The sequence below is a fragment of the Leptodactylus fuscus genome, chromosome 9, assembly GCF_031893055.1.
Source record: "Leptodactylus fuscus isolate aLepFus1 chromosome 9, aLepFus1.hap2, whole genome shotgun sequence".
Taxonomy (NCBI): Eukaryota; Metazoa; Chordata; class Amphibia; order Anura; family Leptodactylidae; genus Leptodactylus; species Leptodactylus fuscus.
The window spans coordinates 57,873,815-57,890,565 of record NC_134273.1 but is presented as its reverse complement, the minus strand read 5'-3'; the positions used below and the strand labels follow the sequence as shown (position 1 = coordinate 57,890,565).

At 41.1% G+C, this 16,751-nt stretch overlaps 1 protein-coding gene across 3 annotated transcripts in view; it reads right to left on the bottom strand.

Moving 5' to 3' along the window:
* Positions 1 to 16,751, bottom strand: part of LOC142218789 (glyoxal reductase-like) — a 98,592-nt gene that overhangs the window by 52,994 nt on the left and 28,847 nt on the right. For all 3 annotated transcript variants that reach the window (XM_075287717.1, XM_075287716.1, XM_075287718.1), the window contains exon 5: positions 2,033 to 2,124. In XM_075287717.1, the coding sequence (XP_075143818.1) occupies positions 2,033 to 2,124 (92 nt within the window). The remainder of the gene's footprint in view (positions 1 to 2,032; positions 2,125 to 16,751) is intronic.

Sequence of the window (16,751 nt, the reverse complement as noted above, 5' to 3'; positions counted from 1 at the left end):
AGGTCTAGAGAAAAACTCCCAACTGCTCTGATATCAGTGGAGACGTGCCTAGTAACAGATGCTAAGAACTAGAATTTAGTTAGGCAATAAGCTGTCAACCAAGATACGGTTCTGTTTCTTTATTCGGACCTGTAAAAACATTTTGCGCCCAATAAGAGGCCTGGCACAGGGCACGGTCAGAGGAGTACATGGCATTCTAGTATAGGGGTGGTGTGTCTACACAATTATTTCACGAACGCACAAGTCATCACTAGGATGGAACATTACCGTGACCCTATCTGTAAAGTCAGATCTGACAACAATCGCCATTGACACTGGTCTGACAAATATACCTTATCCTGAATGGATATATTTTACAGGGTCCACATGAACGCAGATAAACCGTACTGTTGTTGTCAATGATCTCACTATTGAGTAATTACAAAGGAATTTAAAGAAATAATAACATGCGGAAAACAGTCAGGAGCAGCCAACATTAAACATTTCTTTCCCAGTAATACGGAAAGCTGGTCATTTCCTGCCTCGTATCTTTAGTACAAGTTGTCTCTACCAACGACAATGGTGTGAAAACAATTAGTTGGCCGGGGCTCAAGGAGAATGGGGACTCTCCTATGTCGAGAGGAGTTTGAGGATGATTGCCGTCATCAGGAAAAACTGGAGGACCTGGAGGGGAAACCTAGTACTAGAGAAAACTCCAAAAACTCCCGTAGGAATATAAAACAGGAAAGCCATCATATTCCAGGGCTATGAGCCACAAAAAGTCCTAAAACATTTCGTAAAGAGACCCCTGAAGTATTCTTCCCTTATAAGGCCTCATTCTCATGACCAAATGTGCACGCCGAGCCTACATAAAACGCAAAAATGGGGAGATCATTGGCTATACCGATGTCAGCCAACTTTATTCTACATAACAGAATTTTCTTTGCAATCGCTGTCAAGACTGAAGAGAGAGAATAAAATTGGATGACATCATTGCTTTTACCGCAGTATAAGCATGTTAATACAAATCAACTTTCTAATTTACTTTTATTAAAACTTTAGAGGCCAGTTACTCTGATCATGTGGCCACTTTATGCAACAGACCTAGCACCAATGTTTCTGCTAAACTGTATGCTCTAGAAGTAATAGAAGTATTTACAGCAACACGTTGCAGGCAGAAAGGACTACTACTGGGCTCCTTGACGACATTTCTGTGTTGCTTTAGAGTGCCACGTTGCACCTGAGGTCCTGGCCTGCACATGGATCTGGACTTGTCATTGTTTAAAGTGACAAGTTTAGCTGCAGCCCGACACTTGATGATGATCCATGTGCTAAACCCATGTCTCGGTCGCATTGAATATGGGCATTTTTTGTTTTTACAAAATTTTGCATAAAGTACAATGGTGTACCTGTTGCCACTATTTGAATTTGACGTGTCAACGCAGCCTTATTCTTGCCTTTTCAATGTATCCGGCTAAGAGGAAACACTGTCTGACACTAGATCTGTTACTATACAGTTTTTTTTTCCCGCACAATGTATAGGTGAGGAGTTGTAGGCAATGTACAGGCTACACATTGGCCATATTGTTTCCATGTGATTGTGACCATCAAAGATGAACACTGCATAAAAAGCTCTAAAAAATGAAGTCAATAAAAGAATTTGTGCCAATAATACTTATCTCCAATTTGCAGGATAGGGGATAAGTGTCTGATAGCTGGGGTCTGGTCGCCAAAAATCCTAGCAAAGGACGCCGCAAGTGTGTCATGTGCTGTATTCTATTCAGATCTGTGGGACTTCTTGAACACCCATATTCATTTAAGGCACTTGCAAACCCCCATTGTCCTGATCACTGGGGGTCTGACTGCTCTGGACAGGGGATAAAAATTAGTAGAGGAGATCCTTTCTGGTCTAGTCCATGACAGCCATCCGGTGTCCAAAGATCGCCAAATAATGTAAGTGAACTGGAGTATCCCTGAAGCTGCTGTGACCACATTGATCAATTTTTTTACCTATATATATGTATTATGTATATGTATATGTAGTTTTCTTTACCTGGTTGAGGTGGGGAACCACATCACAGTCTTCCTTCAGCTCTTCCAAGTGATGAATTAGAAAGTTGCTCACTCCAATAGAATGACAGATGCCTAGTAAAGAAACAGTGAATTTATAAAATATTGCATTTTATATTTATTACATTTATGGTAGATGTATGTTGGCTTGCAAAAGTTCCAGAATCCTCTAAAATCACTTGTTGACCACATTAAAGTCAATGGCCCACATTTGGTATGGTGATTGTGCCTCAAAAGTGGCCAAAAATGCGCCTTGCACATTTTTGTCGGTCTCTGTCCCCACTGCAGTGGGCAGAGCGTAGAGGGAATACAGGCAGGCCGGGTCCACCAGATTAACTAGAAAACTGGCGAGAGTTATATCACAAATCTACGCCAGTCCTTGAGCGGTATATATTTGCGAGGAGGTCCCTCTAAATTATCTAGAATTACTAAGAGCTATCTAGGGAAGAATATGCAAGATGTAAATAGGGAAACCGTGCCTCTGTATGCTGCCCTCTATGGGAAGCTCCCTTGAACATCATGCCCTACTTTCCAACAAGCCTTTGCTGCAATGATGCAGGATTTTGCCAAGTCAGTATCCCAGCTGTGGACAGGGCCATTTCAATCTCATTGGATCTCATCAGCACAGCCTAGGGAGAACTGACTTGGCAGAGGTGAGAGACTTCTAGACAGAGGCACGGTTTCCCTATTTACATCTTGGGAAACACATTTGCATATTCTTCCCATGATCCCCCACAGTGGAGCGAAATAGGCTTTGTAAGACTCCACACACCTACAAGATGGTCTCTCTCTAAGGAGTGACAATATCCCCATAATAAGAGCTATCTACTAATTCTAGTGAATGGTGCGCCTGTCGGGGATTCCAGTAAGACTAGCGCAAGAATCATCAGTTTTAATAAATTTCCCCCAATAATGTCTGTTTGAGAATACCGTATATACTCGAGTATAAGCCGACCCGAATATAAGCCGACCCCCCTAATTTTAGCACAAAAAACTGGGAAAACTTATTGACTCGAGTATAAGCCTAGGGGGGAAAATGCAGCAGCTACTGGAAAATTTCAAAAATTAAAATGGTCGTAGTTTTTGGGTGCAGTAGTTGCTGGGGAAGAGGAGGGGGTGTTTTGGTTGTCTGTCTGCCCCTTCCCTGAGCTTGAGGACTGTTTTTTCTTCCCCCACTTGGAATTCAGTCTGGCTGAATATAGGGTATCTGCAGTGCTCCTATTAACCCCTTCCCGATGGAACAGGAGCACTGCAGATCCCCTATATTCAGTAGACCGGGCACTTTCAGACACAGGGATACCTGATGTGTATGTGTTTCACTGTCATTTTCTATTTTTATATGTATTCTAGGGAAAGGAGGGATTTAGAACTTTTATTTTTTTATTAAATCTTTTTTTTTTTTTTTTGCACAATTTTATGGGAGATTCTATACATTAATATTGTGGCTGGTCATAGACTCCCCCTCCTAAAAAAAAAAAAAAATTTTTTTTTTTTTTTTTTGCTGACTCGAGTATAAGCCGAGGGGGGCTTTTTCAGCCCAAAAACTGGGCTGAAAAATTCGGCTTATACTCGAGTATATACGGTAAGTCAGTAGTTGAGAGAGACCCCGAGAAAACACTATACAGTACCTGCTGTGCCATCTCAAAACAAGGAGAGACAGAAATCCACACTTTATGTAAATAGCCAAAGATTGTATTTTAAAGTCATAAAGGAACCCATTTCGGGGTATGTAGACCCCTTTTTCAAACCAACAGAGTGTGATGTATCTTTTTGTGATGCCCTATGAGCCCAGTCTTTCTTTTCTCATATGTGCCCCTTTCTCCAGAGAATAGATCTGACATACCCACAGCTATTCCTCCAGATCCCCCCCCCCTTCCCCATACATTTGGATTGTTCGAGCATGCTTGAATCATGATATGGAAATGAGAATAAATCACTACTAAATACCCCTGGGTCGGTCATGTTGAAATCCAGATTTTTTTCCTCGACCATGGTGACCATTTTTGTAACGCACCTTATTATCCTATCTAACTTCCTTTTTATTATAAAGCAGGCGGTAGCATTCTCCTTAGCAATCCTCTGAGTTGTTACTAGAGAAAGGCCATATACAGTTATTTTGTAAATGTGCGGAGCTGTAGCATTTACCAAAGGGAGGGGGGATGGTTACTTCATATGGCTGTATCTCCAGTTTTATACCACTTAGAAAATTGAGATACCTAAAACACAGTCAGTAATTTGAACTTAATATAGAGTAGTCCATGCTCCATATAATCTTATTCCTGACTGACTTTTTAACTAGTGATCTCTTTAATGCTATACTTCAATCTTGGCAGAATATGAAAGCGATATCCTTGTGATACCAGAACCATTTGTCTATGTGGTATAAAATGGAGATACAGCTATCTGAACTGATCATCCCCCTTTGGTAAATGCTTCAGCTCTATATGCACAATGAGTACAGGTACACAGAGCCTCGCTGTCGATGTCTAGTTAGATCATTGCAACTTTACAGCCTGTTTTCTATTAAAAGGAAGATAGATAGGTTATTAAAGTATATTAAAAAAATGATCACCACAACACCTTGACAAAATAGCAAAAAAAAAAAAAACTAAATGGGAGTTACACTTTAAAGAGTAAGGATGCCAGTAAACTGCACATAGGTTCCTCTTGTTGTAAACCACATAGAAAGTATTACATCTATATAGGCTAATCTTACTATAATGCTCACCTACATACAGTTAGGGCCAGAAATATTTGGACATTTGGATATTTGTTATTTTAACTGTTTACTAAAACATGTTCAGAAATACAATTATATATATAATATGGGCTGAAAGTGCACACTCCCAGCTGCAATATGAGAGTTTCCACATCCAAATCGGAGAAAGGGTTTAGGAATCATAGCTCTGTAATGCATAGCCTCCTCTTTTTCAAGGGACCAAAAGTAATTGGACAATGGACTCTAAGGGCTGCAATTAACTCTGAAGGCGTCTCCCTCGTAAACCTGTAATCAATGAAGTAGTTAAAAGGTCTGGGGTTGATTCCAGGTGTGTGGTTTTGCATTTGGAAGCTGTTGCTGTGACCAGACAACATGCGGTCAAAGGAACTCTCAATTGAGGTGAAGCAGAACATCCTGAGGCTGAAAAAAAAGAAAAAATCCATCAGAGAGATAGCAGACATGCTTGGAGTAGCAAAATCAACAATCGGGTACATTCTAAGAAAAAAGGAATTGACTGGTGAGCTTGGGAACTCAAAAAGGCCTGAGAGTCCACGGATGACAACAGTGGTGGATGATCGCCGCATACTTTCTTTGGTCAAGAAGAACCCGTTCACAACATCAACTGAAGTCCAGAACACTCTCAGTGAAGTAGGTGTATCTGTCTCTAAGTCAACAGTAAAGAGAAGACTCCATGAAAGTAAATACAAAGGGTTCACATCTAGATGCAAACCATTCATCACTTCCAAAAATAGACAGGCCAGAGTTAAATTTGCTGAAAAACACCTCAAGAAGCCAGGTCAGTTCTGGAAAAGTATTCTATGGACAGATGAGACAAAGATCAACCTGTACCAGAATGATGGGAAGAAAAAAGTTTGGAAAAGAAAGGGAACGGCACATGATCCAAGGCACACCACATCCTCTGTAAAACATGGTGGAGGCAGCGTGATGGCATGGGCATGCATGGCTTTCAATGGCACTGGGTCACTTGTGTTTATTGATGACATAACAGCAGACAAGAGTAGCCGGATGAATTCTGAAGTGTACCGGGATATACTTTCAGCCCAGATTCAGCCAAATGCTGCCAAGTTGATCGGACGGCGCTTCATAGTACAGATGGACAATGACCCCAAGCATACAGCCAAAGCTACCCAGGAGTTCATGAGTGCAAAAAAGTGGAACATTCTGCAATGGCCAAGTCAATCACCAGATCTTAACCCAATTGAGCATGCATTTCACTTGCTCAAATCCAGACTTAAGGCGGAAAGACACACAAACAAGCAAGACCTGAAGGCTGCGGCTGTAAAGGCCTGGCAAAGCATTAAGAAGGAGGAAACCCAGCGTTTGGTGATGTCCATGGGTTCCAGACTTAAGGCAGTGATTGCATCCAAAGGATTTGCAACAAAATATTGAAAATATTTTGTTTGGGTTATGTTTATTTGTCCAATTACTTTTGAGCTCCTAAAATGTGGAGTGTTTGTAAAGAAATGTGTACAATTCCTACATTTTCTATCAGATATTTTTGTTCAACCCTTCAAATTAAACGTTACAATCTGCACTTGAATTCTGTTGTAGAGGTTTCATTTCAAAACCAATGTGGTGGCATGCAGAGCCCAACTCGCGAAAATTGTGTCACTGTCCAAATATTTCTGGCCCTAACTGTACACATTTATTTCATACATTTCCAATTTGATGTTCTATCTTTCCCATAGTCTGAAATACGTCATTATTAGAGATGAGTGAGTAGTGTTTGATCAAGTAGATGTTCGATCGAATACTATATGCTATACATTCTGCCAATCAACGCTGGTTCTTCTCTTACCTTTAGAAGTCTTCTCCGTGCAGTGTCCCCGCGGCGTCTTCCGGCTGGAATTCGGCCTAGGCAGAGCCGACCGCGCATGCGCGGGCATGCCCACGCAGTCAGCTCTGCTCAAGCGCCGGGCAGAGCCGACCGTGCATGCGCAGTCGGCTCTGCCTAGGCCCTGATGGCTAGGCAGAGTGAATTCCAGCCGGAAGACGCCACGGGGGCGCTGCGCCGGGAGAAGACTTCAAGGGGAATCCAGCCCAACTGTCACTCGTGGACTTGGTAAGTATAATGTTATCGAATTGTGCGTACCCCTGAAACAAGCATTTCCCCCATAGACTATAATGGGGTTCGAAATCTGTTCGAACAGTCGAACAGTGTGCGGCTGTTCGAATCGGATTTCGAACCTTGGACATTTTAGTGTTCGCTCATCTCTAGTCATTATCTATAAACCTCAAATTTTTCTGCTTAGGACGGTTTTCTTGTTGTCTACAACCTGCTGCAGTATTCGGTATGGGAGAAGTCCTGCACCTTTCTAAATTGATATATAGAAATTAAATTGGCTGGTGTTCACGTGTTTCAGCCCACAATGGCTCTACAGGACTTGCAGCTTTTTAAAGAGGTAATAATTTTCGGGCTAGTAACCCTCATTGACCTACTATTATGTCACCAGTGGGTGACGGCTCTTACTAGCAGTTAACATAATGAAATGACTAGAAACAGACTTAACAAGAAACTCAGGCCCCATGCACATGTGATTTTGTGGACCTATACATTTCTATGGGCCCATAAACATGTCTGCATTTTTTTCCACAAATTATGAAGCATGTCCTAGATTTGTCCACATTTCCACAGAAATATCCAATAAAATTCAACTTACTTATTATTCTATTCAACCTTTCCCAACAAATACCAATTGGAATAGAATTTCTAAAACTTAACTTTTAATAATTATCATAAAAGTTTCAAAAAAGAGGGGCAAGGAAGGAAAATTATTTGTGCCAGTATATAGTACATGAATGAATAAATCACACAGGCATGGCAGCCTCCAGAAAATGAAACCAATAACACTCAACAATCAGATGGAGTTGCGTGTAGTGGTAATACTGGTACAAAACGGAGGTTAGGCATAGGGTATATGTGGGTAACAAATTGACAGGCACGCAAAACTAGGGGTGACATTGTCATTGCAGAGAAGGAAAATCCAGCACCAATCAGTCGATATATAAAACTTAGCCTTTATTCATACTCCATTAAAAGGTTCTCCAAACAGCAACCATCCAGTTAACGTGAGTGCATAGATGTTACATTTGCTACGCGTTTTGGGACTAAAAATGTCCCTTCCTCATGGCATACTTGTATTACCAAAACAACGACTATATAAAGCACACCTAATAAAACAACCCCTCCCATAAAAACATTAACCCTCTAGGGTAATTAACCCAAGTATCTCATGCGTATGATCTTACATCAGCATTACATAGAAATCTTCTCAGGACAACTCAAAAATGAACTACCTGGTATCTCACATTTATATTAACACATAATGAAAACATTGTCACAATCCTTACCCGATCTTTGGATTTGAAAGAACCTAGACCGTGTGATGTAATCCCTCTAGATCATCTTGTGGTTCTCCATGTATACCATCTCTTGAGGCGTCATGGGTAATCACATGACAGACCCTCACGTGACAGAACCTGCTGGGAAGAATTATACACCTCCCATAACATAGGACGTTGCATCTCCAATATCTCCTAACCCGCCATGGATACAGTCACCTGGGACGCCAGAAATGATCACGTGACCACATCACGTGGCCGACGATTATACAATACTCAATTCAACGGATAAACAAATTCTGAATAAGAACAAGATCATCCACAAAACCGTATAGACTGGTACGTAGAATAGATAAGTAGTTCAACATGCCTAACACACTGATGTTCTATCCCAAACAAGCTACTATAAATAAAAAATACCTTTCACATGACCCGTTTTGTCTTATCATAATACAAATCCAATTTGTGCTTTTAATTTAAACACCAGATAAACCATCCAACCTAACATAACATAGTTCTGTGCTTTAATCTTTACAGGCCACTACCAGAAACAACATTCTTTGAAAAAATAAATAAATAAACTAAACCGTTATCACAAACGATCTCACAGTTTATTGATATATGTAAGTTAGGTCTGACCTGATATTTAATCCTAATGGTTGTCTTGTACCTAGTTCCAATATCCAAAATGCTTCTCTGAGTAGTAGTTTTTTTCCTCCAGTTTCCATTTCTAACAGGTTCAGACACCTGCTCAATAGCATATACTTTACCATCATGTTGTGTGAAAAATGTCTCGAAAGGTTAGAGATATTATCACCACCTCTTGCGCTATCCACTATATGTTCGGAGATCCTTGTTTTCAAATTGCGGATCGTACATCCAACGTACATCAACCTGCATGCTCTACACTCCGCTACATACACCACATGATGGCTACTGCAGTTTCAAAATCTATTAATGAAAAAACTTTTCTGATTATCAGAACTCTGAAATTTATTGTTTTTTTTAACATATCGGCACATGCCGCATCGTGTGAGTCCACAGCGAAAAAACCCTTTGATATTAAGCCATGTATCAGAAGTCCCATGATCACTCAAAAAAAGGCTAGGTGACAATCTGTCACCTAATGTTTTGCCTCTTCTTGCGACCACTTGAACATTATTTTGTAAAATTTGGTTCGTGATCGGATCTCGTTGCAAAGTCGGAAGATTCTTATAAAAAATCTTTTTGATCTCTGTGAATTGTTTGCTAAAGGGAGTAGAAAATATGATGTTGTTACCTCCAAGTTTTTTACCCTGTCTTGATTTCCCTTTCTTTTTCTTTTCACAATCCTTAAGTGATTCTCTGGACATATTGTTAACAATTTTTATTGCTCTTTCCAGTGTCCATTCTGGGTACCCTCGTGCCCGTAGTCTGTTTAATGTAATTTCTTGTTGTTCCCTATAAACAGTATCCAGAGAGCAAGCTCTCCGGGTACGTATAAGTTCCCCCAAAGGGATAGACTTTATTGTGTGGTGTGGATGGTGACTACTTGCTAAAAGTAGGGTATTGCCATCCGTTTTTTTCCTAAAAAGACTGGTGTGTATTTTGCCCTGTTGAGCATCCCCCACTAACGATATGTCCAAAAAAGATATGTTGGTTGGATTTTGTGAAAATGTAAATTTTAACTTGATGGGGTTGGAGTTTAAAAAGGAAATAAACTCTGGCACGAAAATTTGCTATACTTCTCTAAATGAAATGATAGCGTCTGTAATGCCACAGAGTGCGGGATGTTGGAATATAAGGCTTGTATGTCACAAGTTATCCAAGAAAAATCTTCCTTCCATTTAATGTCCTGAATCATATTCAGCAGCATTTTGGTGTTACGGATATAGCCCGGGATACGGGTAACTAACAGTTGTAAGAGTTCGTCTAGCCAGGAGCATAGGCTCTCGTTAAGAGAACTTATCCCCACAACTATCGGACGGAGAGGGGGAAAAGGCGCTATCATTTCATTTAGAGAAGTATAGCAAATTTTCGGACACATTATGTGAGTATATACTAGATGTAACAGGTTATTTGCTGTCTCACAATTTTTTCCAATTTGACAAAAAATACTATTTGCAGATTAAAGGGGCCCCTATGGGGGCACCCTTCTCACCTTCGCTGGCCAATTTGGTCCTAGCATGGTGGGAAGAATTGTAACAAGATCCAATCACGAACCAAATTTTACAAAATAATGTTCAAGTGGTCGCAAGAAGAGGCAAAACATTAGGTGACAGATTGTCACCTAGAATTTTTTTGAGTGATCATGGGACTTCTGATACATGGCTTAATATCAAAGGGTTTTTTCGCTGTGGACTCACACGATGCGGCATGTGCCGATATGTTAAAAAAAACCAATAAATTTCAGAGTTCTGATAATCAGAAAAGTTTTTTCATTAATAGATTTTGAAACTGCAGTAGCCATCATGTGGTGTATGTAGCGGAGTGTAGAGCATGTAGGTTGATGTACGTTGGATGTACGATCCGCAATTTGAAAACAAGGATCTCCGAACATATAGCGGATAGCGCAAGAGGTGGTGATAATATCTCTAACCTTTCGAGACATTTTTTCACACAACATGATGGTAAAGTATATGATATTGAGCAGGTGTCTGAACCTGTTAGAAATGGAAACTGGAGGAAAAAAACTACTACTCAGAGAAGCATTTTGGATATTGGAACTAGGTACAAGACAACCATTAGGATTAAATATCAGGTCAGACCTAACTTACATATATCAATAAACTGTGAGATCGTTTGTGATAACGGTTTAGTTTATTTATTTTTTCAAAGAATGTTGTTTCTGGTAGTGGCCTGTAAAGATTAAAGCACAGAACTATGTTATGTTAGGTTGGATGGTTTATCTGGTGTTTAAATTAAAAGCACAAATTGGATTTGTATTATGATAAGACAAAACGGGTCATGTGAAAGGTATTTTTTATTTATAGTAGCTTGTTTGGGATAGAACATCAGTGTGTTAGGCATGTTGAACTACTTATCTATTCTACGTACCAGTCTATACGGTTTTGTGGATGATCTTGTTCTTATTCAGAATTTGTTTATCCGTTGAATTGAGTATTGTATAATCGTCGGCCACGTGATGTGGTCACGTGATCATTTCTGGCGTCCCAGGTGACTGTATCCATGGCGGGTTAGGAGATATTGGAGATGCAACGTCCTATGTTATGGGAGGTGTATAATTCTTCCCAGCAGGTTCTGTCACGTGAGGGTCTGTCATGTGATTACCCATGACGCCTCAAGAGATGGTATACATGGAGAACCACAAGATGATCTAGAGGGATTACATCACACGGTCTAGGTTCTTTCAAATCCAAAGATCGGGTAAGGATTGTGACAATGTTTTCATTATGTGTTAATATAAATGTGAGATACCAGGTAGTTCATTTTTGAGTTGTCCTGTGAAGATTTCTATGTAATGCTGATGTAAGATCATACGCATGAGATACTTGGGTTAATTACCCTAGAGGGTTAATGTTTTTATGGGAGGGGTTGTTTTATTAGGTGTGCTTTATATAGTCTTTGTTTTGATAATACAAGTATGCCATGAGGAAGGGACATTTTTAGTCCCGAAACGCGTAGCAAATGTAACATCTATGCAAATGTAACATCTATGCACTCACGTTAACTGGATGGTTGCTGTTTGGAGAACCTTTTAATGGAGTATGAATAAAGGCTAAGTTTTATATATCGACTGATTGGTGCTGGATTTTCCTTCTGTGCAATTACAAGTCGTTCCAGCTGGACAAGTCCACCGGCTTCCGTGCACATCGGTCTGGAGATCACCAATGCGGTGTATTTAAGGGTGAGCTAAAAAAAAATCTCTGTTTTTTCACATAGGGGTGACATTGACTGTTAGTCCCTAAAAGCCTGACTCAGGACCATTCCCCTAATGGTAAATGGCCTGACTGGAACCTTTCCCTAGGTGATGGCCACCCTATAGAAATTCTGCTGACACCGTTAAAACCATAGAGCAAAATACCCGACATGCATGTTTCATCAGGAAGAATTCACACACATTCCTGAATCATCAGGGGTTAAGAATGCTCTTTTAGACATACCCTGTAAAGGCAAATTGTCACACTGAGCCATACACATACTCACTCATACTTCAAACCAAACAACCCATATGGTATTGGGGGGTAGAAGAAAGGTTAAGAGCCAGTATGAAACAAAATTGCATAGAAATGCAGGAAGATGGTTCCCCAAAGTATTAGCAAGGAACCGCCATTGCCAAGGTCTCAGACAGAGTGCCTTCCTGCCTTGCGTACCAATTTAAAGAGTCGGGAAGCGCGCGCGTCTATAACAAAAGTCCGCGCATGCGCAGTAAATTCCCGGCCCATGTAAGAGCCCGATAGCGCATGCGCGAAAAAGTATGTAACTCACGCTCGATCGGCTCTCCCTAAGCTCAACAATACACCGAGTAGTACAGGACACTATAGGAGCCCAAGGGACCACAAGAAATAATAGATGAATGCAAATTACTACTGGAGGACAGTGCCAAACCAAATAAATATAAAAGATTCCACCCAATAGCAGTGAAGGTAATAATAAATAGGATATTTAAGTACCTAACCAAGGACCAAGTTCACAGTAACACAGGGATCCAAAGAGCTGACAGACAAGAACACAGCGCAATAAGAATTCTTTTCAAATAAATGATGTAAAGCTGATTTGTTCGTTAAGTCCTAAAGGTTGGACTGTTTTTAGGCGAAATATCCATTTGGTCTCCGCTTGAGTGACAAGACGGTCCCAATCACCCTTTCTAACTGGGGGTTTAATAAGATCAATGCCCATAAATTTGATGCATGATGCATCACCTTGATGTACCAATCGAATATGGCGTGCAATTGGAGTATCGCGATCATGTGCAATATCCAATAAATGTTCACCCACCCTTCTCCTCAGTTCTCTGATGGTTTTGCCAATGTATTCCAAGCCACATTTACAGTTGGCCTTATAGATTACTCCTTTCGACCTACAATTAATAAAAGAACGGATTTGATAACATTGTCAAGTCATTATTAGAGATGAGCGAGTACTGTTCGAATCAGCCGATCCGAACAGCACGCTCCATAGAAATGAATGGATACATCTGGTACTTCCGCTTTGACGGCGGCCGGCCACTTAACCCCCCGTGTGCCGGCTACGTCCATTCATTTCTATGCGAGCCTGCTGTTCAAATCGGCTGATCCGAACAGTACTCACTCATCTCTAGTCATTATGTAGATCAATGATTGCGAAAGGCAGCTTGGCCTGATTTTTTGGAGATTGCTGATCAGTATTTGCAGACGGCAAATCCGCTATGGTCAAGTGCATTAGGCCAAACACTTCCCTCTGTCACCCCACGAGCGACCCACGTCATAAATGTGGGGTGCCGATGGGTTTTCATGCCATCTGGAATAATAACCCAGATGCCCATGTTGGACACATGCCTTTGCCATTGACTGGTTTCTGTCGGGTTAGTACTTCTGATAGCAGAGAAGGAGAAATATTTATTTCCTATCAGAGCTTGCATTATTAATCAGATTTTACTAACAGTAAATGGAAATTTTCTCAACGTTTTTTAAGGCATTTGATAAGAGCTATTTTAAAAATCTATAGTGATACATTTTAAATTTATAATATTTCTGAGGCCTGGTTCACATCTGCATCGGTAATCCGTTCAGGGGAGTCCGCATGGGGACCCCCCGAATAGACTACCATTGACAAGCAGTGTGCAGTGAAAGCACACGGACCTCATAGACTATAATGGGGTGTGTGCTTTCTGCACGGTCTCCGCATGGAATATGCGGACAGAAAAGTAGTTCACGATCTAATTTCCCGTCCGCATGACTCGTCCGGACACCGTGCGGAGAGCACACGGACCCCATTATAGTCTAAGAGGTCCATGTGCTTTCACTGCACACCGCTTGCCAATACGTTCGGTAGTCCGATCGGGGGGGAGTCTCCATGTGGACTCCCCAGAATGGATTACCAATCGCAGATGTGAACCAGGCCTTACGTGTACGTATTGTGAAAGCTCTTTCTGAATGACTAAAGTTTTGTTAGTCCATTAGCCATGTTGTCTTTCTCACGGACTTCTTTATCAGGGTGTTCCTGCTTTCACTGTTTAGTTAGAGCTATGCTGTGCTTATATGTACTACTGTGGGAATGGATGACAAGTTGCAGTGTTACTCTGCACACAGAGGCAGTACTATCTTTGCCTGTGGCTGCCCATGCACATACAAGTGGCTGACTTTTGCGATGGAGGTCCCAAAAATGTGACCTGTTGGATTTCGGGGTTGGATTTCTTTGACCACTCAGCTGACACTGACACATTTGTGCATAGGCAGAGACTTTCATAGACTTTTCATAGACTTTCATAGGCAGAGACCCAAACAGAGACTTTCCGCTGGATCCCGCAGCTGAATGGACGTACGGTTTATTTTAAGTCATGCTAAGGAGTAAAAAAAAAAAAAAAAAAAAGGAAGTGGAATCCCCAGAAGCAGAATAGGCCTGGCAACTTCTTATTTTTTTTTTCCCTCACTCTGCATTCCAAATTTCATAACTTTTATTATTATGCCATTGACTCATATTGAGTCATATGAGAACTTATTCATTGTGTGCTGAGTTGTATTTTTAAATGGAACCATACTGGGGTACATATAATGTTTGTGTAGCTTTAAGGCTGTATTCACACTGAGTAACGCTGGCGTTTTTTGTGCTTATTTTTGCACATAGCGCTGCGTTAACGCCGCGCTATTCTGCAGTGGCGTTGCCCCGCGTTAACGCGGCGTTAACGTGGCGCTATGTGCAAAAATAAGCACAAAAAACGCCAGTGTTACTCAGTGTGAATACAGCCTTATTAAGGTTTTGGGAGGAAAAAATTTGCAATAGTTTTGTTTCTATGAAATCCCTCGGCGTTAAAAATGATATGGTAACTCATTCCGGTGGATCAATACGATGACAATTTATATAGGTTTTCTCGCGTTTTACTAAATAAAATGCCTAACTCTGAAATAATTCTTAGCCCCATCAACAATAATAAAAAGTTACTTGTCTCTTGTTACTATATGCCGCACATCCAGGATTTCTTAGCCCTGCATTAATAGAAGTGAACCTATGTCAATATGAAATATAATATCTATAGATTGTAGATATCTATATCCGATGCTATATAAAACATGCTATATAGTAACAAGAAACCCTGTATTATCATAAAATCTATTTTACACATGTTGGTTTCTCACTTCTTTATCCTCAGTTCCTTAAGAGTAACAGGTGTCAAAATTTCTTCCCCTGTCGGCCTGGTCATAGCTCACAACGCTTGTGTGCAACTCTATAAACTACCACTTTTACTGAGCGAGCAAACAATATACATGAAAAACTGGTACATAATAGTTTCCAGTTGTGAAGGATGATATCGCTGACATTATTCATTGTCCCTGAAGTCAATGATAAATTTACCACAATTGCAGGAGGCTGCCTCGGTTAAACGGTAATATTTATATAAGGCGTCTTATCTCTATAGAACAGCCTCTTGTTCATTACATCTGTATTATTTTGCTTTAACATGCAATGACTGGAAGAGATAACAAATTACTCCTACTTACTACTAAACTGAAGCTCTTGTTATTTTCAGCCCGGGTGTGTCCATTGTATAATATGTTGTTCCACAGGTGTTAATGATGAATTATCATAGGGACAAAAACGACTTATTATCCAACTTTGGGTGGCGCTGGGCACGCACTGGTCCGGGGCTTTACTTTGTTAAACATGTATTGAATACTGCTAGATACTTCGTACCAGCCATGCATGTTTACATTGGCAAATCATGGAAAATACAAAAAAAACCCTACATTTGTACAGTACCACATGGTTTCAGTGTGTAGCCTGCGTGCTATTGTCATCTGGAAAAACATGCCAGAATAGCAGATCCTGAAAGTTTTTGTTCAAATGAAAAAACTGAAGTGTAGGGTTGAGCAATCATGTTGAGCGATCGAATTCCGAACACGATCTTTTTAGGTGAGATCGAGATCGGTGATCTTTTCCCACAATGCTTTGCTTAGCCTTCACACTGAGTATACACTGTATACTCAGTGTGAAGGCTCCTCTGCAGGTCCATAGGAATGAATGGAAGCAGCCGGCACACAGCCTTAACCCCCTGCATGCCGGCTGCCTCCATTCATTCTAATGGGAGACTAAACTAAACATCGGTAGTAGCTACTTTCCTCCAGAGATGGCTGGTTCGGTGCCCGGTGTGTTCTCCTTCCGCCTCTTGCTGCCGCTCCACGCTGGTCTTCTCGCTGCCCCGCCTCCTTAGTATTTAAAGAGCTAGGAAGGCGGGGCTTGTGGCTTAGGAGAGTGTGGGCGGGTACGGGCGGCGATGTCTCCTCTCCCAGTACCCGCCCACACTCTCCTAACCCGCCCACACTCTCCTAACCTGGCAGGGAGGGGGCAGGGAGCAGCGTGGAGCAGCAGCGAAGCAAAGAAGAAAGAAGGAACGGGCACCGGAGCAGCCATCTCTGCAGGTAAGTGGACACCAGGGGGGACTAAGTAGCCAGAGGATTAAAAAAAAATCCTCTGGCTACTTAGT